Source organism: Oryzias melastigma, linkage group LG3 (assembly GCF_002922805.2).
Source record: "Oryzias melastigma strain HK-1 linkage group LG3, ASM292280v2, whole genome shotgun sequence".
NCBI classification, from domain to species: domain Eukaryota; kingdom Metazoa; phylum Chordata; class Actinopteri; order Beloniformes; family Adrianichthyidae; genus Oryzias; species Oryzias melastigma.
The window spans coordinates 19,611,465-19,635,475 of record NC_050514.1 but is presented as its reverse complement, the minus strand read 5'-3'; the positions used below and the strand labels follow the sequence as shown (position 1 = coordinate 19,635,475).

The following is a 24,011-nucleotide window of genomic DNA, read 5'->3' as shown; positions in this document are numbered from 1 at the left end:
AAAAAAAAAATAGAATTTGATTAAAGTTTTCTTTTCTTCATTTTTGTGATTTAAAAAAAATCTGCAATTAAGATGTTTGTGCAGAAAGACCTCACAGAAGCTGAGGAGACTAGTGAAACACTGGCATTGCCCTTCCAACATGACCTAAGATCTAAGTCCTGAATTATACATGTGCAGAATGTTTTGTTTCAAAATATCTGGGTCAAAATGTCAAAAAGCTTTCAAGCGGTCTATTAAAAATGTATTCGATATTATTGTGTCCTCTCAAAGTCTCTGCTAATGCCGTTCACTTCTATCAATTTCTTTAATGAGGCTCTAAACAGTCATTTGGGGTTTTATTTTACTTTTAGTAGCCTTTTGACTCGCAAAGAAAAAATAAAAAAAGCTACAGTGCAAATGTCTGAGCCTTGTTGACAAGAGCTGAGATAAATTCTAATGTTTTGCAGTTTCTTTTATATTGAAATATGCCTTCAAAATGTGTTTTGTTTTTGAAATGTTGCTCTTAATTCTCCTTTGAGGTAGATAAAGGATGCTGGGAGATCATAAAACGTGTGGATAATGAAAATGAATGGCTTTCATGTCGACTGAGAGTTCTAATGCGCCAGTGTGCAGATTTCTGTGTGTGTCTCGAAAAGTAACCCTGCTCCGTTTGGGTTGTCACAGAGGCTGCACACTCCTTCTCTGTCAGCAAAGCAAGATCATAGGACTGCAGCATCCATCACACACACTGCCCTGTAATGGATTTAATGAGGGGCTGGGCAGTGGATGTCACACACACAAGACGCACAGCTGTGCACCAAAACACACAACTGTCTCTTCCTGGCTGTTGTCATTATTCAGACAAGCTGACAGACTTAGTTCCATCCTTAAAAAAGGAGGAACTGGTGATGTCACGACTTTGAGAGATGGAGGGACTCTGGATAATGGGAGTGTACGCTGCTCTGTCACATCGGACTGACTTTCTCCTCTTCTCTTTTTTTTTGTTCTGATGTCCCAGGATGGATGACCCATTCTGCCTTTCTGCTTTGAGGTCACCTTTCTATCCACTGCCAGCAGGGGGAGCGTTACCTCCCATACACCCCTCTGCTGTTCACATGCACCTGTCAGGAGTGCGCTACCCCGGAGACTTCACACACCCTTCCCTATCAGCACTGCAGTCGGAGAGGTAAGGTGTCCCGTGTTCTTTGCTTCTCAGATGTGTGTCCTTTTTCACCAACACCTCCTTTTGTCTCTTTGTCCGCTTTGTTTTTCAGGCTTCAGCTGGAAGATGAGCTGCGGCAGCGTGACAGGGAGCGCGAGCGAGAAAAAGAGCGGGAGCGGGAGGCAGAGCGGGAGAAGGAGCGGGAGAGAGAGCGGGAGCGTGAAAGAGAACGGGAGAAGGAGTTGGAGAGGGAAAGGGAACGCCAGCGGGAACGGGAGCGTGAGAAAGAACGAGAGAGGGAGAGGGAGAGGGAAAAGGAAAAGGAAATAGAGAGGCAGAAGGAGAGGGCACTGAGGGAGAAAGAGCTGCAGGCGGCCAAAGCCATGGATAACCACTATCTTGCAGAGCTCCACGCCATGAGGGCACAGGAAGAACGAACCAAGCCTGAGAGACTAACTCCTAATCGGGCTGGTACGTGTCCATGAACCCCCCCTAACTGATAATCAACATGTCTTCCTCCTTATAAACACTTTACCTCAGCAAAAGCTGAAACAGCACCTGCTAATTAAAAAAATATGAATTTTTCTTCTGACATGAGGTTTATTTGGCTGCTGGTCAAACAGTTTTGCAATTTTTTTGTGTTCAACTCAGGAAATAAACATTCAATTGTTATGATTACTGTAGAGTTTTATGTTAGTATTGCACAAAACAACCGGATCAAATTATGACGGAGAAATTAATATTTGCAGTTTCTTGCATGGCTGGAGTTATATGACACAAAGTCTTTCATATATTGGAAAAGAGCTATGAAAGAAAAAACCTGGAGCACGATTTGCACCACTTCAACATTTTGCACCAAGGCTCTTTCAAATATATGTACATGCGCTTGTATTGGGTAGCAATAGATTTTTTTACTCCATATGCTTAAAGTATGTTGAAGAACCTGCACACATGCCCGTTGTGAGCATAACATTAGGATTAGTCATATTTATTTACTACTGAATTCTGTGCAGCATGAACGTAAAAATCACACAGATAAAACACATGCGGTACACGGATAAAACAATTTATCTTTAAAGGATCTGTTACATTTATTTTTGTCAACTGGCACAGAAAAACAAAAAAAAAAGAAAAACCAGTAGTGACAGAATGTATTTTCTTTTAGGATAAAAAACATGTTTCACTACCTCATAATGAAGTATATTTTTATAGTAACAAAAAGTGGATATGACTTGTAAAAACAAGGAGGCGATGATTTTAATGACTAATGCTACAAAACTAATACTAGTGCAAAAAGTATGTAAAAAAAAGCTGGAATGGTTATAGTAAACTACACTATAATATGAAGCATTTATAGCATATTTTCATGCAGCAAAATCTTCCAACTATGGACCGATTAATTTCTAGCAAGCAAATTTGGAAAGATGGCGTTCTAGTTTGTGTTTTGCTAATTTTAATAGTGAATAATTGTGTTTACTGTTGCTTCATTATGAACAGTAGCTCATCAGCATCTACAAACTATGACATCACTATCTAAGAAGTTTATGTTTGAAACACATTTTAGTGTTTTATGATACTTTTTATTTTAAATAATACAAGTTTATCTGGGTTGTTTTCAGGTAGCTAATTCCACTAATTTAAAAAAAAAAAACAAAAAAAACATTTCCTTTTTGATTATAAAATATTAACTTTTTAAGGTCATGATCTTGAAACAAACTTTATTTTCTTTATTTATATATATATAAATGAATGTGGTCTATCAAATTAGCTAAAATGTTACATTAGTGTCACAACTTACCCAACAAAATGTTATTTTTTTTGCACTTTTTAATAATAAAACAGAATTTTAAAAAAGTCATAGTTGTAGCTAAGGTTTGTTAATTTCTTTCTCTCCAGATAAAACCAAAGAGCCCGCTCTTCCAGCTCCCAAACCGGTCCCCCCTGGAATCCACTCCTCCATAGTCCCCCCACACCACCCTGTTCCGGGTCTCATTCCAGGCCACAGCCTCTACATGGGGCCCAGCTCTGTAGCCGCAGGTCTCTCTGCCTCAATGATCGCTCAGAGGACCAATGAAGAGGAGAGGTGGTTGGCACGGCAACGCAAGTTGCGTCAAGAGAAAGAAGACCGTCAGTACCAGGTGTCTGAGTTCCGCCAGCAGGTTCTGGAGCAGCATCTGGACCTGGGTCGGCCAGCTGACGTACCAGATCACAGGACAGAATGTCATAGGTGAGGGGAAGCTAAACTAGATGCAGCTGAGAGATTTCATCCATTCTCTTCATTGGTTGCTATGATGGAAATATTTAATCTTTTCATAGATTTTTTTTTTATCAACACTGTTCAACCGATGGTTTTGTTATATTTTTATTGGATAGTTATTTAATTTCTGTCACATTTTTGTCTTCTGACAAAAGACAGGCAGCCATGTCTGGGTGGTGATTGAGTTTATAGTACCAGGAAGTGGATTCACACCAGCAAGTGTGACCATAACATACACAAAGGCTAATTCTCTACTAATCCTTTGAGCCATGCACAGCATAAGCCACCACCCACCTTCCATTGTTGCTGTGCACACCCTTGCGTTGTCGTGTGTGTGTTGCAAAAGTAAAGTTGTGGTTCATACTGGAAGGACAGGAGGTGTACACACATCTGCTATCAGTCTCTCAACAGTATAATCACATAATCACAGCTCACAAGCTGCAGATTGCAGATAAGACACACATTTACTTACTCAAACACAGAAAAACACAAACAGAAGGCATGGATAATTCCACCATCCATGCAGTGTGCACCATCACTAAAAAATGGTAGATGAAGTTTCCAGCTATTTTTAATTTTTCTCCAGAACCTCAACTTTTTTCCAAGTCTGTCATCCTGTTTTGAACATTCAAGGATTCATCTACACTTTTTCTATCTGTTTGAAATCCATTCCTCTCTCCATAATATCCATAACATTTAGTCTTCTCTGGCCAAGTGTCATTTCTGCTGGCCTCTTCCTCAGAGTAGTGTGTGTGCAAGTGTGTGTTCCTCACTACAAAGGCCTAACAAGATCAAAAAACCCGGCTGTGTATCTGGAGGACAGTGTGTGTCTTGGCCACATCCTCGTTCTGCTGAGGGCAACTCTGTCGAGGCTTGATAACGCTGCTGAGTGCAGACACCCTGACACGGCTAAAACCAGGCCCAGCGTGAACACAGTCTCTTTAAGAAGGTCTTTTATTTTGGAAAATGTCCTCTGTGTCTAACAGATGTGCCATTCTCAATGTTACTTTTGCAGATCTATACCAAATCACCATGAACAAGGAGGCAGGGACATTCACCCTCACTTAGGTGCCCCTCCACCACTCATCTCACCAAAACCTACCCAGCCACCGCGCGAACAACACCCACCGCCCCCCACAACACTCTGGAACCCCGCGTCTCTCATTGAAACCGCTTCAGAGTCCAGACGGAACCACGAGCCCTCAGGGATGGGACACTATGAGCTCAGTTTGATGCCCCCGGGTCCCTCCAAATATGAAGATGGACCCCAACGGAGAGAAGTGGAGAAATATCCTCCTCTTAGAGGTCCCCCAGGCTTGCCGGAGCCTAGCACTTTCCTTGCCGATCTAGAGAAATCCACCCAGAGTTTTCTAAGCCAACAGAGGGCCTCGCTGTCACTGTCGAGCCAGTACGAAATGGAAGGTCCGGTCAAAAGTAGTGCTGGACTGAAGAACTTCCAGGGGCATCCAGCGCACAGTAGGCACGGTTTAGGACTTGGAATAATCCCTGGAACGTCAGTGGGGCAGCTGTCTTCTACAGGGATGGGGTCTGAAATGATGCTGATCTACGATGAGTTTCTGCAGCAGCACCGGAGGCCTGTCAGTAAACTGGACCTGGAGGAGAAGAGGAGAAGGGAAGCCAGAGAGAAAGGTACCTGATGTTTCCATGTTTGGGAAAATTATAGCCAAATGATCTTATTTTAGCTCACGATGAACGTGTGTTTATTGTAGGTTACTACTATGAGCTGGATGACTCGTACGATGAGAGTGATGAAGAAGAGGTGAAGGCCCATCTCAGGAGAGTTGCAGAGCAGCCCCCCCTCAAACTTGATGATTCCTTGGAGGTAAAATATCAGCTGAACACCTGGGCTTTTATGTCTCACAGAAAAATGAATGATTTTTTTTCTTTTCATCCAGAAACTGGATTTCCTGGGAGTGTTTGGCCTAACCACTGTAGCCCAGCGTGATGAGCTTGTGCAGCAGAAGAGAAGGAAGAGGAGAAAGATGCTCAGGGAACGCAGCCCTTCCCCTCCTGCCTCGCAATCTAAACGCACGCCACCTCCTCTTCAGCTCAGCACGCGCTTCACCCCTGAGGAGATGGACCGAGCTCCAGAACTGGAGGATAAGAAGCGATTTCTCACCATGTTTAAACTGTCCCATGTCACCGTACAGCAGAGGAGAGGTGAGGGATCATTACATCTGGCATTACTTTTCTAGTTTGTTGTTCATTCTACAGTACAGTCACTTTGATAATTGAGTGTTAGAAATACACCAGGTAGACTTAAATGTGATGTCTTTAAAGCAGGGGGCACTGATCCTTATCATTATGCTTAGCAGAACCTCCACCTCACTATTTTTAAGCACAATAGAAGCTCATGAAAGACATGATCTAGTGGCCTTAATGTGCCAGTCAGAAGTCTCCATCTGATATTTTTTTTATTTTCCTTGATGTCTCATCTCTGCTGAGTACAGACTATTTTAAGCCCATTTAGCTCTCAAAAAAATGTTGGTCATTCTTTATTCTAATGCTTGCTGATGCTCAAGTTCAGCTGAGCTCTTCACCTAACAGCAGCACTACACTTTCATGAACATGCTGACTCCAGGCCTCAAAGGGATTAATAAAGGGGTCAGAAAATGTTCATGTCAACCCCGATGCTATATGCTGCAGATATTAAGCAAAGTGTGCACAATGCAGGCCTCTGCTCTGTCACAAGAGAGGACTTTTCAAACACATCGAACCTGCACAGGTATCCTGATTAATGAAAAGAAAAAGGTTCATTTTTTTAATACCAACAAAACTTCTCAAATATTTAGTTGGAGGCTTTGAAGAATTAGTAAATCCCAAATGATTTTTTTTTAATTGGGGAGAAGTATTTATAGGAGCAAAGACAATAGTCAGAACGGAAGATGTATGAAGTACCTGTTGCTGCCAGTAGGTGGTGGTAAACGACCTCAAACTATAGATTTGGTCACAGCTAACCACTACCACCATACAAACTACAGGTGGGGAAATAATAGAGATAATAGAGAAATAATAATACTAGAGAAATGAGAAAGCAAACTATTATGAAAAGCCTTGAATTTATGAATTTTGAAAAAATCCCTTTAAAAGCTTTTGAAAAGTCTTGAATTTTGATATTTGAGCCTTAAAAGTTGTGAAACTTCTCTGTTTCACATTTTTTAAAGATGTGATTTTTCAACCACAATTATTTTTTATCAAATAATGGAAATAAACAGACGCAGAATAAATCATTATGCACCAATACACTGAATACTGACCACTGGTTTTTTTAAAAAAAAAGAAGTCTGCGAAAGCAAAACAGAACAGACCACAAACAACAAGTTAAGAAGCTACAGTTTTTGTCATGAAATGGGAATAAAATGTAAAATTGATTAATAAATAGGAAATAAGCTGAGAAATTGGTCTTAATATTTGACATGCATGGCCTCAAGGTCTTAAAAAGTCTAACATTTAACTTCCAGAAACTTGTAGGAAGCCCTCTATAAAAATAACATGTTTTTTTTTTCAATTAGATAACGAAAAAGTGATTGAGCTTCTTCAAGCCATTAAAGAGAAGAGCATAACCTTAGACAACATCCGACATGCAACTCATCCGCTGTGCAAGAGCCCTCCAACGCAGATCTCTGGTAACATTTAGTGTCTTCTTCATTATTTGTTCTCATTGTTTTATGTTTCATGTGAGCAGAAATCCTAAAACGATTTAAGATTTGACATGTTCTCTAATGATTACAGAACCAGCATCTGCGCAGCACCCCTCTGAATCAGAAGACCACCACGTTGTCCGACCACAGAGTTCCTCCTCACATTGCCTAGCATCCACCAGTGACCATCCCAAACCCCACGGGGAGACGCTAAGACCAAAAGCGGCCCCCTCGCCAGCTGTCCACCCAGACAAGACCCGGGGCCCCAGTGAGGGATCCATCTCAAGGAGGAGCTCCAGCCTGCTCAGCAGTTTGCGGCCCCCACTCTCTCTGCAGGCTAAAGAGGGGCTTCACAGCGTCAACGGGCGCACGAAACCCTGGGACAGCTTTACTCCTGAGGAATTTGCCCAGCAGTTCCATGAATCTGTGCTTCAGTCCACGCAGAAAGCTCTGCAGAAAAACAAAGGTGAGGGGAGGTTTCAGGTTCTCCTGCACTCATCTATACTCGCAGACGCTGTTGCTAGGGTCACATTTGCAATTCTTTGTCAATATAAAAAAAAACATTTATTTATGATTGAAAACTGTCAGAATCAAGTTGAAAAAAAATGCAATTATTTTTAGTATTCTTGAACTTCTATACAGAAGCAAAAACAAAAATAAAATCACATTTTGGTTTAAGTACATATAATTAAAAAATGTTAACTTTAGAGAATTATTTGTACTTTCTGCACAGAAGTTACTTTGGAGTAAAAGAAAGTGAGTTTCTTAATTTTCTATCCTCCTCCAGGTGCAACCACAGGGAACTCCGAGTCCTCCCACCTCCAGGAGTCGTCCGTTCACTACAACATTCCTGAGCTTCAGAGCGCCCCCGGCCGACCCCCGCAGTCCAGCGCCCCCCCATTTCCCCACCCGCTTTCCAACTCTCACTCCCAGTCTAACGGGCAGCACTTTCAAATCCCCCCCCACAAGGAGGCCTCAGGGATGAGAGAGGACCTGTCGGGTCCAGAGGACTCTGGGGAGGAAGAGGAAGAAGAGGAGGAGGAAGATGAAGCACCAAGTTTCAAGTGGCAGGGAATAGAATCTATATTTGAAGCTTATCAGGAATATGTTGAAGGTAAATGTGCTGATGGATACTCTGTTGTTTTTAATTGTTTATGTTATTTAGAAAGAATAATTTTGGGGGGTTAACATCTGGTGTTAAAGCAGGTGTTCTTATGAATAATTCTTTTTGTTGTCAAAGTGTTTCTCTTTTTTTCTGGGTTCTGCTCAGATTTTCACATGAACAAGAACATTGATGTTTTTTTAACCCGTCTTCTCCTTTCTATAGAGCAAAGTTTGGAGCGGCAAGTTTTGCAAAGCCAGTGTCGAAGACTTGAAACTCAGAACTACAACCTCAGTCTGGCTGCTGAGCAGCTCTCTCATACCATGGGGGTGAGATGCACTAACAGACACAAACGGGGATCAAAGGGCGAGAAATAGAAAAATACAGATTAATAGAATTATTTTATAGACCCAATTAAAAGAAAATTGTCTTTTTTTGTTTTTAGGATGTTCTTGTAGCATTGTAACACATTTTTAAAATGAACAAATTAAAAAAACGATCAAAGTTGTTCACTATTCTTATTTTGTTAATTTATCATTTAAGAGTCAAACGGAGCACTTCTGTGGAGTAGTTTGCAAAAACAGTGCAACTATCAGGTCTAAAAAAATAGCTATTAACAACTAAAAATAGGTGAAATGTGGGAAAGTTTGGTTTTAAGAAATCCTTAAAACTTTAAAACGATGACTTTTTTCCTAAATTGGTTGCTGTTGCATCAATATGATGAGTATTCATGACTAGCTGATATCAATATACATATTTGTTAGTTTGGGTTGTTTTTATGAGAGTATGGATTTCTTTTTTTACTTGCACTTTGTAGACGGTCCCTTGGCAGCTGTCTCACTTCTGTTTCTGAGCCATTCTCATTAATAAGAAACAAAAATCCAATCTTTTTTCTTTTAAAATACCTTTGTAGAGTTAAGACAAACCAATCGAGACACTTGTACGTTTTTATTAAGAGTTTTTGAGAGCAATAATATAATCGGCTGTAAATGTATAGCTCTGATCATAATAAGAATAAATAATCCGATCACTGATCGGGGTACAACATCTGACTGAGTCTGAAACTACATGATGGGGCCGATTTCTGATCACATTATCAGATCCCCGTTACAAAACATTCTAAACTTTGTAATAAAATGTAGAATAGAGATCTTCACTCTACTTACAGTTTGCTGTTTGTGCCTGCAGGAGCTGATGTCCCAGAGACAGAAGCTGGCAGTGGAAAGGGAAATGCTGCAAGCAGAGCTGGAGCACTATAGGAAGTGTTTGACACTGCCACAAACACACTGGCCAAGAGGCGGCCATTACAAAGGCTACCCTCCAAGGTGACCCTGACACACCAGTCTGACTCCCCCCTGCCCGCCCCCGGCCTTAGCCACCTCTCCTTTGTACTAAGAATTTATTTTTCATGGCTTGGTCCTCTAAACTCCGTGGAGGAGAACACGGCTGGCTGGAGAACGATGAGTGAGTGGATGGACCGAGTGAATGAGTAGCTGAATGCACGAGAGACACTATCCTTCAGCAAAGGACACTTAGTGTTTGCATTGTGCCTAGCCAGGGACTGCACCACAAGCCACTAACGTGTGCCAATGTAGCCAACCCAAGATCAGTGGGAGGGTGGTGCAGGAGAAGCTCAATCAAGACCAACACACGCCGGCGCTCACACATTCGTCAACCCCTGATGCTCTTTTGCTCTGCCCACGCGTCCCTTCACGCCACAGCCACACAGACAATCCTGCCAATGAGGGAGCAGCTACCCCCGGAGGGGCATCATCACAAGACTTGAAAGCTCCAGATCTCCAAACGAAAGCTTCTGGTCAGTTGGGACAGATTTTTGGTTTTGGCCGAGTGAGCTTTCGAACTGGAAATGCACTTAAAAGCTGAAGAACTACCTGGTGGTACTGTGTTACAAGGAAGAACTGTTCAAATTAGGGAAGAAAATGCACATTTTTTTGGAATGAATTAAGAAAATGTTTTATTTCGAAATAGAAAATTTGAAAATAAGAATTTAAAAAAAGGTTGCTCAGCCTTGTATTGTATATAAAATGAAGACTTAAAAGAATTTTGTATGTTTTTATTACTTTAATCATTGTTCTTTTAAAAGAAAGCCTGCCATTTTTATATGTTTATGCTTTTTTGGGGGGGTTGGTAAAGAAAGCCTTGCTTTTAGTGTTTGTACTGCTGCTGGCCGGAACAGCTCATTTTGAGACGATTAACAGAGTGAGGGGAAGTAGGAAGCCCTCCTGCTCTTATTCTGTCTTGGCACTGCGCAGCTAAGACCCAGCCACCGCCGCCTCACCCGGCCTCCGAGCCCAGCGAAGCTGACTCGGAGGCAGCCAGACGCCCTCCCATCCCTTCACAGCAACCCGTCTCCTGTCGGAACAGCTCTGCTTCACTGATGCTGGCATGACTTGAAATTCCTCATTCAGAAACCAGACTCAGCTGGTTCCAATATTTATAGAAACGCTCACAGGAATTACTTGATTCTATGAAGACATGAAGGCTTACAGGTTTCTGATGCTTTATCTCACCATTGGACCTTCACTTTTACTTTTTAAGACTTTTACATAGCATTGGATTCACAATATGACTATTTATCTTAATGTTAGACTCTATGAGGCCAGGCCCTCACTGCAGCCATTGAAAGATACAGTGCCAAAGAGGAAATAAAATAAAGTGGCATTTGGGATTTTTTTTTTTAACTTTTACAGGAATTGCAATTGGGTAGCCAAACACTCCAAAAAATGAAAGAAAGAAAGTCCCTGTTTTTATGTTTAATATTTTTGGCCTGTTTTAATAACTTCTCCTTGTACCTGAAGTTGCCAAAATGTAGTAACAGAAACTCCTCCGTTCTACCATCGTTTGATCCAACGCCCCGAAAATGTTGTCCGTCTTTAGGTCACGGCGTCAAAAGTCTAAAGACATCCCAACATCGAAACCCACTGCAGTTAGTTGGAAAGACTGAAGCACAAGTCCACACACACCATTTTACTTCCAAGTGCCTCAGTGATTTGGGAGCATGTGAATGAGTTGCAGTCCACGTGGACGCCAAACATCAGTGATCAGGGACTCACATCTTACATTCAAGTGTCTACTGTCCGTCTCCCACCAAATACGAGATCCGACACTAAAATTCCTCTGTCTAATCACGCCCCCTCCCCGTTCCACTCCCGAGACCTAACTTTTTATGAGGTCCAAGCCACATCAGAAGAGTAAAGAGTGTTTGTTGTTTTCACACAGCAGTAGAGAGCCACTGGTGCAGCCTGTCAGTAGAACAAGGGAGCATGCATGCTGACGTAAGCTGCCAATCCGCTGGGGGCGGGGACGGTGCAGGAAGAGGAGGGTCTCAGTCGGCCCCGCCTGCACCGCCCAACCCACGCACGCCCATGCAATAGCCCTGTTACTCAGTGGAGGATGTCTAGATGCTGTGAAATCCTGTTTTTAAAATGTACTTGTTTGCATTCATTGTAATGTAATATATTCTTTGTTGAATGTAGTAATTAGGTATTTATGAATATATGGCTGTGATTTCAGACAAATAAGAAAATAAAATTCTTCAAAAAGGATGTGGATACGTTTGTGGTGGATTAAGGTGTCTTATCTGTTCATTCAGACAAAAAGGGATTTTTTTGGGGGGGGTGATAGCATTAGTCCAGGGTCTGCAACCAAAAGCTCTGGAGGCTCTTTTACCTCTGTTGTGACGCTTTGGTTAAAGAAAAATACTTTTTTTGTTTTAAATTGTAATTGTAAAGTTGAAAAAAAATCAACTCATTCACAAATGGTAGAAGAACAGTACGTATCTGACAGGTTCCTCACTATGGGGCTGTAGTTCTCCAACAATCCATCAAGCAGTTCAGCTTCACAATTTAACAAAGTTGTTCTAAAACGTGTCAGGTTTTTGAGCACTACGTATAAAAAAAAAAATCAATTGGAAATCCGTAAGCACAACCAGAATTCATGTTTAAAGCTCGTCATATTAAAAGGTCAATTTAATTTAAATTCAAGGACTTAAACTTTGCCTTATGGCTCAAAAAATATAGTAACAGTCATTTCATCATTTCTGATATCATTTTATACTTAGATTGATGAATTTCTGGCTGAGATGCACCACAATCTGCTGACATCACTACAGTGGGGGGAAAAGTGTCGTCAGACACTAATTGTGCAAGTTCTCCTACTTAAAAGATGAGAGGTCTGTAATTTTCCTCATACCTCAACTATGAGACAAAATGGAAAAAAAAGAAAATCACATTGTCTGATTTTTAAAGAATTTATTTGTGAATTTTTGTGGAAAATAAATATTTGATCTCCTGTCTCTCACAGATCTGTAACTTCTTCTGTGAGAGGATCATCTGTCCTCCATTCATTACCTGTATGAATGACACCTGTTTAAACTCGTTATCTATATAAAAGACACCTGTCCACAACCTCAGACAGTCACACTACAAACTCCACTATGACCAAGACCAAAGAGCTGTCTAAGGAAAAAAACTGTTGACCTGTACCAGGCTGAGAAGAATCTACAATATGTAAGCAGGTTGGTGTGAAGAAATCAACTGTAGGAGCAATTGAAGGACATACAAGACCACTGATGATCTCCCTCAATCTGGGGCTTCCTGCAATATCCCACTTTGTGGGGTCAAAATGATCACAAGATCGGTGAGCAATAATCAGAACCACACGGAGGACCTAGTGAATGACCTGCAGAGAGTTGAGATCAAAGTAACAAAAACTACCATCAGTAACGCACTACGCCGCCAGGAACTCAAACCCTGCAGTGTCAGACGTGTCTCACTGTTAAAGCCAGCATATGTGCAGGTCTGTCTAAAGTTTGCTATGATCCAGAAGAGGATTGGGAGAATGTTCTGTGCTCAGATGAAACCAAAATAGCACCATATCTGTTGTAAAGCATGGGGGTGGAAGCATCATGCTATGGAGCTGTTTTTCAGCAAAAGGACCAGGATGACTGATCCGTGCAAAGGGAAGAATGAATGTGGTCATATATGGTCAGATTTTTGAATGAAAACCTTCCACCAACAATTGAAGATGAAACATGGCAGGGTGTTTCAGCATGACAACGATCCAAACACACTGCCCGGGTAACAAAGGAGTGGTTTCATAAGAATCATTTCAAGGTCCTGGAGTGGCCCAGTCAGTCTCCAGTTCTCAACCCCATTGAAAATCTCTGGAGGGAGTTGAAAGTCCATGTTTCCCAGCAACAGCCCCAAAACATCACTGCTCTAGAGGAGATCTGCATGGAGGAATGGACCAAAATACCAGCAACAGTTTGTGAAAACCTCGTGAAGACTTACAGAAAATGTTTGACTGCTGTCATTGCCAGTAAATGGTATATAACAAAGTATTGAACTTAACTTTTGTTATTGACCAAATATTTATTTTCCATTATAATTTACAAAATAAAATCATTAAAATTCAGACAGTGTTTTTTTTGCCCCCATTTTGTCTCTCATAGTTTAGGTATACCTATGATGAAAAGTACAGACCTCTCACTTTTTTTAGTGGGAGAACTTGCACAATTAGTGGCTGGCAATACTGTTTTGCCCCGCTGTACCTTCTACTACATTTGCAGCATCGAGATAATCCTATGTGACACAGGGAGTCTTCTATTTTCAGAAGTCATGTGCACCTCTGAGAAGCTATAAAGTATTTTAGTTCTACTTTCTGTTTTTATTATGCATCTCCAACCCCATAAAAAATAGTGATTAAATGTGTCAACAGTAACAACATAAATACAAATTAGTCGTATTTTTCTAAAGCATGAAGTGAGACTTTGTGGCTCCTGCTGGGTTGTCAAGAAATGAACCTTAATTTTTTAAGTGTTGAAGGTTGCAGACCCCTAAATATCAACTCCTAATTGAACCAAAATAATCCAGTAAACTACAAAACATCCCACCTCAAAAAACAGTGTATTTAGAATTACAGAGAGATGATTAGAACTGTACATACATACTAACAGCAGGTTGGATCACAAAACGGTTTCTCAAACAAAGCAAAGCTTAAAAAAAATAAAGGTTGAAAAGAATTCTCAGTTCTTGCTTGTTTAGTTTTCACTATACATATTTAACATGTAGGGTTCACTCCACGCCTCCAGAACGTCTGAGTCTAAAGCCTTCAGAAGTCCGTGAACGTCCTCCCGCTGGACCCTGGCTGCAGATTGGAGCGCAGCTTGTACATGCAGTTCAGAGAATCCAGGAGGAACTCTCTGATGGTGTTGATCTCCATCAGAGTCAGATTGTCCAGCTGGAAAAGGAGGATTTCAACACTTTTAAAAATAAATAAAATCTGTTTTCTAAACGCCATTAAAGACAACATCGTGTGCTCTGTCTTACCTTGGCGTGAGCCTCCTGCTGACTGATGAAACTATCAGCAGACAGGCGGAGTTTAGCTATTCGAGTATCCCAGATGTCTTTGACCAGGGTTCGGATCTCGTCGGCTTTGGGAATGTTGTCGGATGCACTGCGGAGAAATGTGGAAGTTAAGTGTTTGCTCCGTTGTGTAAGGCCGCTTTGTTCCGTTTTAAATGGTGACTCACTGGTTGAGTAACAGCTTGGTGAGCTCCATGTAATAGGGGCTGGGAACGGGCGTAAAGGCCTCCTCTCTTTTCTCCAGTTCCCGTATTTCCTCCAGCTTCTCTGCAGGAGGAAGCAGAGCATCAACAGCAGGGAAAACACAGTCGAGGAACAACCAGAGCAGCTGTCTTTACCCAGAAAAATAACTTTTTAATCAAACTATGTTTGTGCTTTGATATTGGTCTGTATGTAATTCAAAAGCGTTATAATAAAATGTTTCAAACAGGCTTTAATAGAAACCTCCAAATGATTGAGGCTGATAACTATCACACTTTAGAATGTGTAGTCAGATTTCCAAACTTTGTGGACTTCAGATGAGCTCATGAACAGCGTAGGAGCTCCATGAGACGGTTTTCTATGTCAGAACCCTCCATGATTTCTAAGTAGGAAATCATGCAAAATCACAGGGTGTTTAAGTACTTATTTGCCACTGTGTTTACCATGTATTTTGGCTTTATGTTTTATGTTATTGTCCCAGTTACTCCTCACTTGTAACAAATTAAAGATGACCTGTAAGCAACATTACAGCCAAAAGTAATATGTTACTGTAATGCATTGCTTTTAAAATGTGTTGGTCCTAAAATAAGAACAATAAAAAACAAGGTAAAAGAAAGAACTATTACCAACATCCATCCAGTCAGGAGGAATAATTCTGCATTTCTGTCTCTGTTTGAAGTTTAGAGCCAGCCACAGCGGGACGTCGACAGGCAGTCCGGGATTAAATGGACCCAAGTCGCCCTGAGGACATGGGTAAAAACAGTGCTAACACATCAGAACCCAACCTCTGTTTCAGAAGAGACAAAAATATGCATTTTTCATCAATTTGTTTTACTTTTAGTGAACAAAGATTGTCATTCTGACCCCTCCCTGATGGTGTTCTACATTACACTTCTGATAAGCCATTGGTTTGGTCCAGCATGCGGAAGGTAAACTAATTCTCTGTATGATCTAAATTGTGGAATGTGAGACTTTATTCATTATTGTTTAAAATTGTTATTTCTTCATTTTGTTAAGATCAATCTTCTCCCAAATAAAAGAGCGGGATGCAACACCTCTACACCAGGAGTCAGAAACCTGAGGCTCCAGAGCCTAATATTTTATTTCTCTACTGTGGCTCTTGGACTTTATCGAAAAATGCTAACGATTCAAATAAATAATGGTTTGGTAGTTTTAATCAAATGTTTCATTTATTCGAAATTTTTAACAGTTGTTAGACATGTGAGATAACAGAGTAAAATGATGGTAGAAGGTTTATTCTACAGTCAGAGTGGTTTATCATAATAAACTTAAAATCCATAATCTAACTTCTATTCAGAGGCAACGTTAATTTTTTACATGTAACCTATTGAGTGTTTAAGGATACTGAATTCTACATTGACATGTTTGAATTTTATAGTAAAAGGAGAAAAACTATGACGGTGTATCATATTGATAGAAAATGCCATGTTTAATTTGGCTTTTTTATTTATTTATTTATTTATTTTTTTTTTTCTATTCAGTTAAATCTGAGGCAGCAAGAGGATCCTATTTGAATTTTATTTTAAAATGAATTTATTTGTGCTGCTGTCAAAAATCTTATTATAAAAACACAATTGAGATTCAAATACTGTAAGTATTTAAAGGCTAAATGCTACTTGTGATTGGTTTAAAACCATAAAAACAATAGTACAGTGTATTTTTCTTAAAGGTGAAGTGGGACTTTTCTGTTCTTGCTGTCAGAAACTAGCTTTAAAGGTTGCAGACTCCTGCTTTACACACACTAAGCTTGATTTACATCAATGATTTATGAAAACAAACTACAAGGCGACTGTCGTCGATCATTTCACCAACGGTTCCATTCAAACAAAATACTTCAAATAATCTGGGTTGATGAGCAAAAATAACGGTACTTACTCCGATTAAATAGATCTTATCCAGACTGAAGTTAGGAATAATCTTCACTAACTCTTTTTCAGCTAGAAACTCAACCTCAGAGGGATCCATCGCTGCTCGATGTTTCTCTGATCCTTTCAGTGCAGCACGAGTTGTCAGCTGTTTCCCGCGCTGACAACCCGGAAAAGGGAGCCAATTACGTCACAAACCGGAAAAGAGGTTTTATGTCGCGAGCGTTTTTTTTTGTCTCACTCTTTTTTATTAACCTTTGCTTTCACTTAAACTGGGGGAAAACTGGTCTAACTTTGGTAATATCTGCCCACAGTAATAGCTAAAAGGCCGTGTTTTTGAAAATATATATTTTAGAATTAACCAAAGATTTTTTTTTATTATTATTTTCTTACAAACCATGAAAACATTTTTTCTTTCTTTCTAAAAAAAAAAGCAGCCTATTAGCCAATACCTGCTTAGTGGTTTGAATTTCTAGACACACACGTATGAAATTACAATAAAAAGTAGCTTCTTTAACTGTTACATTTAATGTTGATAAAACTAACTTCACCTGACATGGAACTGTCGTCCACAAGGGGGCAGTATTTTCTATTTATCTACCACATTATGTCTATCTTTATTCTGAAAATACTTCATTATCAGTTTTTGTGATGGTTTGCATAAATATTACCATAAAATTTGTACTTAGATCAAACTTTGATATTTGTGAAATAATTTCCCATTATACCTTTAACATTAAAAGATAATTGTTTAAATGTTTAGACTGTTTTTATTTAGTATTTATTTCGTATTACTTGTTTTGTTTGAGAAATGTTCTTAAGAAAAAAAGGTCTCAACTGTAAGAGCACAAATTTACCCCCACAATTTTAAAGCATACACAAAATCTAAAAAATTATTTAACTTTTAAAAACTAAGATTGCTTTTATTTACCTTCAGGCATGCATCAAAAATGGCATTTACTGATTTTCACTAAAATAGAAACTTTTTAATTCAATATCATTAAAGTATTGATGATACCAAGTGATCCAGCGTTCCCACTGTCTCTGTACGCAGAATATTAATTCAGAAAGAAATAACTTGTTATTCTGCTTTATAATGACATTGTTAAATCTTAGAGAATGGTATTTTAAAACTTCTCATCTATGCTTCGATCCATGACCGTCATCAATTTTGCTGCAGTATTAAAAGTAATTTTATCCTTTTTTTTTTTTTTAAATGGGCACGACACATCTTTTTTGCAAATATCTCTCAAAGGGCAGGGTGGCATCAAATAAATTAAACTCATTCAAATAGACAAAGTTTTGACTAAAAAACAAACTTTTACCTTGAAATTCGTTTTGCTTCATTGGCTCATTAAAGCAAAAACATTTTCACTAAAGACAAATCAAGTCTGACAACAACTTTCTTTCAAGTAACTTTCATTTTACATTCAGTTCATTAATGTAAAACAGATTTTACAGACAATTGTTTTCGTCTCTGCTTTACTCCATCTGTAAATACAAAAGATGTTTTAGAAAATCCAAAGCCTACTTTTATTATCAGTTCTGTAAAAAAGTACAGATCATTTCATTTTACTACACATTACTTCTTCAATAGAAAATCTACAGATTCCTGTTGAAACATTTTAATGACTGAAATTCTATTCAAACCTCATTAGTTCATGCAATTTAGCTGCATTCTTACATGATTTTTTAAGGAGCCTAAAATAGTTTTGAAGAAAATTCACACAATAACTACCTAATATATCTTTCAAATAATTTAGAAACTGATCAACGTATGGCTATTCCTTAGGTATTTAAGACACTCAAATAGTTTAAATGTTTTAATCTAAGTACAAAAAAAATATTAGAGGGAAAATAAATCATTGAAAATGTGACCTCAATTATGATGTCTAAATCACCCTGTAAAGGTAACTGCAGGCAGACGGTGCTCATGAGGCGCCTGCAGAGGCTCTGGACTGACTCATCAGTGCTTCCTTCAGTGCCTGAGACTTTAAAAGGAAACTGCTCAACAGGAAGCAGTTTTACTCTGTGCTTCTGGGAGACAGACTCGAGGTCTAGCACAAGTCCAGCACAGATTTGTTAATCAAAGGGTTAGTCCAGTCGTTCCTCAGATCGTCCAAGTGATTGTCAAAGTCAATCAGGTTTTCGTAGGACCTGCCCTCAAGCAGAGCAGATGTGATCTTCTGAGCTTCGCTCCAATCCTCAAAGGAGTCCCTGAAATGCAGATGAAAGCCTTACATGACAGTTCTTTTTCTTTCACCTGGATGTTTGTTTTAGCTTTTTTTTAATACAGTTAACAAATGAAAGGCAAACACATGGAGGATCCAGTACTCACATAGTGACATCTCTGCTTTTCCATTTGTTTTCATGATGATCGTAAATTATCACAATTGGTTCAAAACAGCTCATGGTTAACCGGCTGTTGTCCACCTGGTAAAAGGAGAAAAAAAAAAGAATGTCAAGCTTTTTCAAGCATGTCCTATCAAGTTAAGCATCATGCTGATTTTCTCTGATCAATAATGTAAAATTTCCAACATATATTTAATAATCTACAGTAAAAATACAACAATGTTCACTATTACCATAACAATGGCTGTATCACTGAAGTTCTCAGAAATTCTTGCCGCCACTTTTTCTGCAACTTGATTGGGTCTGCAGGAGAGATGGGTCAGGAAATGTAAACCGGGTGCTGTATGTACAAGGTTAAGCTTGAAACAGGCGGGCTGGACTGTGCAGATCTGTACCTTGAATCCTTTGTGCGTTCATTGGCTTGATAATATCCAGCAATTATATAATTATTTTCTTTGCACCAAGTGTCAATCTGTGATGTGAATAATAAACACAGCATGTAAGAAAAAAAAAGTTAAAGTCAGACACAGAAAAACAAACATAAAAGATAAACACTGATATTTCAGAAATAGTCGAGTTAAGGTTTTTGCTTTTGTTCTTGAACATACTAATAACAGTGGCTTTCCTTTAAATCGCTGGTCTCTAACCACCAGGCTGCAGACCAGTACTGGTCTGTGGAACAGTTGATACTGAACTGGAGGGAAAACAAACAAACAAACAAACAAACAAACAAAACTATATTCTTTATTTATAATCGAATTCTGAAAAAAGTTGTATTTTGGAAAACTACTGGATTCTCGCCACCACATCAGCCTTATTCTTGACGCAGTAACTCTGTAATGTGTCAAAAATCCATCCGCTACTTCCTTAAAGCAGCTGTTCCAAGTGCTAGATTAGAAAACCCCAAGATAGCAAAGTCAAAAAAAAAAAAAAAAAAGTTTCTTTTCACTTTTAATAGAAACTGGAAGCTTGAAAAAATAAAGGACACAAAGGCTGGCCTGTGAAAATATTGTCTGACCTAAAACCTGTGGTCTAAAAAAGGTTGTGGATCACTGCTTTAAATGACCAGATATTCCTATCCAAAGTCAGAAACAAGGGTTCATTAAATGCAAAAAGAAAAGATGTGATTTACAGAATATTTTAAGATGAACTCCGCTGCATTTTTATGCTTTAGGTTTTATTTTCAATAAGCATCTTTTTTCTAATAAAACCTATATTTAGTCAAACATCTACTTCCTTACCTATTTCCTTGTTAAAAAAATAATAAAAACAATCTTGGGCTTTTAGGAAGCTCTGTTTATTTACTAAGTAAAACAGGTGTAATTTACCTTTTTTCTTAGTTTTATAGGCAAGTCTTGAGCTGGCTGAAACCTCTTTATTTATTTTTTGATGGGGATATTTTACAAGTTCTATCGTACAATAAACAATGTAACACTTAATTTTATTTATTTGTTAAAACACTTTCAATTTTTTTATTTTAAAAAAATAAACATTATCATTAGCATCAAAATTACTTAAAACAAAGTGATACTTGAAATGTTAACTTAATTTAAACAACGAATAACACATTTTACTGTAATCAAATAATCTGATAATAAAACAAAACAACGTTGTCTCCACCTAGCTATCTTGTAATACTACTCTTCTCGCAGAAGCCACACCAAGTAAAGCAGGAGGCAAATATACTGAACAACACTCACCAGAGTCAAGGCTACTTCCAGCATTGGAGCCAGAGCCAGGGTGCCGTGAAACAGAGGCAAGCAATCCACGCACAGGACCGGCTCGCTGTCTTTCTTCCTGTCCTTGGTTTTTTCTGCCACCAGCAACCCATTCACGGCACAGTTGGGATATTTAGCAGCATGTAGGAGCATTTTACAATACGCTTGACTTGTGAGTTGAATTGGCATTTTTTCTAGGAGAAAATCTGCTGGACTAAAAGTTGTTCAGTGAGAGGCGAAGAAGCTAGTCAGAAGGTTAGAGGAACTGTTGTCGCTAGCTGTCGTTACTTATCATACCCGGAGAAAAGTGGAAATCAACACCAAACTGTCGACTTTCTATCAAAATACAGAATTGGAGCAATGACATCTATCGAGCTAATTCAATATATGTAACTATTAAAACTTAAACCGATTTGTTTCTTGATTAAATAGTAAGTAAGTCCAGCAGAAAAGCTAAGCGTGCTTCGAGTCGCCTTGTATCGTAAAAATTAACGTAAACCAGGTTAGTTCCCAACTCGCTTTACGTATTTCCGGTCTCAGTCCTACTTCCCTTCAGACGGTCGGCGGACAGCAGCGCGGAAGAGACTGCAGGTGGGACTTTTTTCTTTCTGAAATATAATGCAGACCACATTAATAAACGTTGATGTTCACGTGTTTTATTTGCCCCTGAACCGTAAATGTTAGGTTGTTGAACAGCACCGCGACTGGAATAGACATTTTATTTCAGATTTCCACTCGGTCACTGTGTCATAGCATAGCAGCTAGCTTGAAAACTAACACCCGGCAGCTAACGCCAGATTTGGAAAAACACGAGAGCCGCATAAAAGGTTCTCGTTACTCTGTTAGGAGATAGTGCACTGGCATATACACGTGTTTTAATGCCGCAAATGTTTTATATGTTCTCAAAAATCTGAGGTTTAATGATTGTTTTTTTTCACCGGGCGTTGTGACCTTGTGTGTGAAGCTAGCGCTAAGTAACATTAGCGTAGCCGGAGGACAGTAGCCTTATGTTTGTTTTTGAAACATGTCACTCCTATAATTGATATCTTTATTGGTTAGTAAGGGTTAAACTTAATCTACATTTATGCATATATAAATGTTTGGTAATGAAAGTCTGGGAACGTTTTAGTTAACTTATAACGCCAGTCTAATATGTTCTGTTTACATATTTAGCATAACGGAACTTGAGGTCAAATATTTTATGGAGTTTTTTTATTCATTATTATTATTGATATTAAAATGCATATTCTGTTTCTTCTTTAATTCAACAGAATGCTGGCAACAAGGGCCCTCAGCCTGATTGGCAAACGCGCCATCTCCACGTCTGTCTGCGTCCGTGGAGGACATGGTAACTAAAAGTTTTATCCCTTGGAAAAATCCCATCTATATTTCCAATAAACAAATTATTAAAATGCGAAAAAGATTTAGAGGTAGGCATTAAATCCCCCCTTTTTTTTGTTTTTAATGGTAAGTTTCTTCATCTTTAAGCACGTTTTAGTACAGACACGTTTTCATCCTGCTGTGTGCAAAGTTTGGGCAAATAAACAGGTTGGACTAATTGTGATGATTTAAGATCATGAAGGTTGTTTATGACCTCTAGTAATTAGTGCTTTGTCTGATGTTTTAACTTGACTTCTGTCATGAGGTCCATATAAAAACTGAGGGATAATTCAAACTTTGAATAAGAGATCAGGTGGTTTCATTGCCAAGTGGACATCATCACCTGCCCTGCAATAGTCACAAACGACCTTTGCCCCGTCCCTTTTCCAACGTGCTTTTAATGTATTACAGTGGGAATGCACAGCTGTTTACATTCTCTGCTGTGGCAGGTAATAATTCAATGACTGCTTTCAGTTCCAGGCTTTCTTTTTAATCCTTTATTAAATCGTTTTTTTTTCTGATTGCATAGTAATAATGCATTATAAACTTGACTTTCTGAGAAAAATGGGTTAAGTGTTGATCTCTAAAGAACTATATTTTTTCTCAAATGAGTCTTCATCAGTTATTTAAAATATTTTATAATAACCTATCAAAATGATGAAAATCCAAAGGCTTTTAACAGTTTTTACAACAAACAATTCTATTCTAAACCACCTTGGAGTTAGTTGTAGCACCATCACCTGGTCAGTAAGGCATGGTACTCCTTTTAATACTACCATTAGAATTCCTCTTTAATCCAAGGCTTCTTGACAACAGTATTCTTTAAAGTAAAAACTGCAATACATTTGTCTCCCAAATGCAGGTGTTGCTAAAGTGGAGGACTACACTCTGCCTGCATACTTTGACAGACGGGAGACCCCCCTTCCTGATATCGCCTACGTGCAGGCCCTGACTCCAGAGCAGAAGGCCCTGAAGGAGAAGGAGAAGGGATCCTGGGCAGCTCTCTCTAATGATGAGAAGATTGCATGTAAGGACTCTGACATAAAGTTGTGTTTGTTGTTTTACCAATTTTGTTCTCAGATGATACATGTACATAGACTGCCAAAAAAAAGTTTTTTTTTTTTCCCTCAGTGTACCATCTCAGCTTTAAACAAAGTTTTGCTGAGATGAACCAGGGCACGGGGGAGTGGAAGTCTGTTGTTGGAGGGATTATGTTCTTTATTGGTTTCACTGGCCTGATTGTACTGTGGCAGAGAAAATATGGTAAGACAAAGAGAGAGAGAGACTGTAGAATTATATTCTCTTGTCAGGTAAAATGTATGGCTTTAATGAAATTGTGGTCTCCTTTCAGTGTATGGACCTGTCCCTCACACATTTGATCCTGAGTACAAGCAGCAGGAGCTTCAGCGCATGCTGGACATGAGAATGAACCCCGTTGAGGGCTTCTCTGCCAAGTGGGACTACGAAAACAAACAATGGAAAAAGTAAATAAGAAAAAACATGAAACAATAAAACTTACTTTGACACGACAGGCAGATACGATCATGCCTATGTTTATTTTCCATTTGTTCATTTTACCCCAATCTGTGCTTTTTGGAAGACCACTTCCTCCTATGGTCCTTGTGTACAATAAAAACTGTTTAACCAATTAAAATGTTTGAGTGGATTTGTTTTTACTGTGACTCCTACATGGGTGCTACATGAGGGGAATAAGGGGCAAAAAGTATCCGTTTTGACAATTTAACACTTCATTTCTATAAACTGTCAGAAATATATTCTGTAGTCTACTCGGTTTGCGTTTGATTTCACTTAATCTTATTGTGAAGGAAAAATAGGTCTAAGTTTTTATGGGTTAAGGTAAAAATTATTAAGAATATATTGTGAGTTGAGTTATAATATATAAACGTAACCAGTCAAAAGATGAGT

The 24,011-nt window shown here is 39.0% G+C and overlaps 4 protein-coding genes across 4 annotated transcripts in view; 2 read left to right on the top strand and 2 right to left on the bottom strand.

Annotated features, from left to right (window-relative positions):
• gse1 (Gse1 coiled-coil protein) overlaps window positions 1-11,728 on the top strand; it is a 164,612-nt gene extending 152,884 nt beyond the window's left edge. Inside the window, exons 7-17 of the mRNA XM_024295295.2 lie at window positions 998-1,165; window positions 1,254-1,612; window positions 3,038-3,368; window positions 4,414-5,048; window positions 5,129-5,241; window positions 5,315-5,579; window positions 6,932-7,045; window positions 7,152-7,526; window positions 7,848-8,174; window positions 8,388-8,491; window positions 9,351-11,728. Coding sequence (XP_024151063.1) covers window positions 998-1,165; window positions 1,254-1,612; window positions 3,038-3,368; window positions 4,414-5,048; window positions 5,129-5,241; window positions 5,315-5,579; window positions 6,932-7,045; window positions 7,152-7,526; window positions 7,848-8,174; window positions 8,388-8,491; window positions 9,351-9,491 — 2,932 coding nt within the window. The 3' untranslated portion in view covers window positions 9,492-11,728. The remainder of the gene's footprint in view (window positions 1-997; window positions 1,166-1,253; window positions 1,613-3,037; window positions 3,369-4,413; window positions 5,049-5,128; window positions 5,242-5,314; window positions 5,580-6,931; window positions 7,046-7,151; window positions 7,527-7,847; window positions 8,175-8,387; window positions 8,492-9,350) is intronic.
• A 2,342-nt stretch (window positions 11,729-14,070) lies between these two features.
• Window positions 14,071-16,823, bottom strand: gins2 (GINS complex subunit 2). The gene is made up of 5 exons (XM_024295296.2): window positions 16,646-16,823; window positions 15,376-15,490; window positions 14,716-14,815; window positions 14,513-14,639; window positions 14,071-14,423 (listed from the first exon to the last, which is right to left on the bottom strand). Exons 1-5 carry the CDS (start codon window positions 16,733-16,735, stop codon window positions 14,295-14,297), a joined length of 561 nt encoding a protein of 186 aa, XP_024151064.1. The 5' UTR covers window positions 16,736-16,823; the 3' UTR covers window positions 14,071-14,294.
• Window positions 16,824-18,037: 1,214 nt separating this feature from the next.
• On the bottom strand, window positions 18,038-21,017 carry emc8 (ER membrane protein complex subunit 8). Its single transcript, XM_024295882.2, has 5 exons — window positions 20,688-21,017; window positions 19,383-19,459; window positions 19,221-19,290; window positions 18,974-19,068; window positions 18,038-18,852 (listed from the first exon to the last, which is right to left on the bottom strand). The coding sequence occupies exons 1-5, from the start codon at window positions 20,892-20,894 to the stop codon at window positions 18,693-18,695; spliced, it is 609 nt and encodes a 202-aa protein (XP_024151650.1). The 5' UTR covers window positions 20,895-21,017; the 3' UTR covers window positions 18,038-18,692.
• A 146-nt stretch (window positions 21,018-21,163) lies between these two features.
• LOC112160955 lies at window positions 21,164-23,739 on the top strand. Its single transcript, XM_024295883.2, has 5 exons — window positions 21,164-21,296; window positions 21,977-22,053; window positions 22,948-23,112; window positions 23,217-23,348; window positions 23,437-23,739. Exons 2-5 carry the CDS (start codon window positions 21,978-21,980, stop codon window positions 23,571-23,573), a joined length of 510 nt encoding a protein of 169 aa, XP_024151651.1. The 5' UTR covers window positions 21,164-21,296; window position 21,977; the 3' UTR covers window positions 23,574-23,739.
• The last annotated feature ends 272 nt before the right edge of the window (window positions 23,740-24,011 follow it).

Coding starts and splice junctions, on each gene's coding strand:
- gins2 (XM_024295296.2), bottom strand. CDS start 16,735: ATGGATCCCTCTGAGGTTGAGTTTCTAGCTGAAAAAGAGTTAGTGAAG. Junction 14,640..14,715: donor ACCAAGCTGTTACTCAACCA/GTGAGTCACCAT, acceptor ATTTCTCCGCAG/TGCATCCGACAACATTCCCA. Junction 14,424..14,512: donor AGCAGGAGGCTCACGCCAAG/GTAAGACAGAGC, acceptor CTCCTTTTCCAG/CTGGACAATCTGACTCTGAT.
- emc8 (XM_024295882.2), bottom strand. CDS start 20,894: ATGCCAATTCAACTCACAAGTCAAGCGTATTGTAAAATGCTCCTACAT. Junction 19,069..19,220: donor GTGATACAGCCATTGTTATG/GTAATAGTGAAC, acceptor TCCTTTTACCAG/GTGGACAACAGCCGGTTAAC. Junction 18,853..18,973: donor AAAAGCAGAGATGTCACTAT/GTGAGTACTGGA, acceptor TCTGCATTTCAG/GGACTCCTTTGAGGATTGGA.
- LOC112160955 (XM_024295883.2), top strand. CDS start 21,978: ATGCTGGCAACAAGGGCCCTCAGCCTGATTGGCAAACGCGCCATCTCC. Junction 23,113..23,216: donor TAATGATGAGAAGATTGCAT/GTAAGGACTCTG, acceptor TTTTTCCCTCAG/TGTACCATCTCAGCTTTAAA. Junction 23,349..23,436: donor ACTGTGGCAGAGAAAATATG/GTAAGACAAAGA, acceptor GTCTCCTTTCAG/TGTATGGACCTGTCCCTCAC.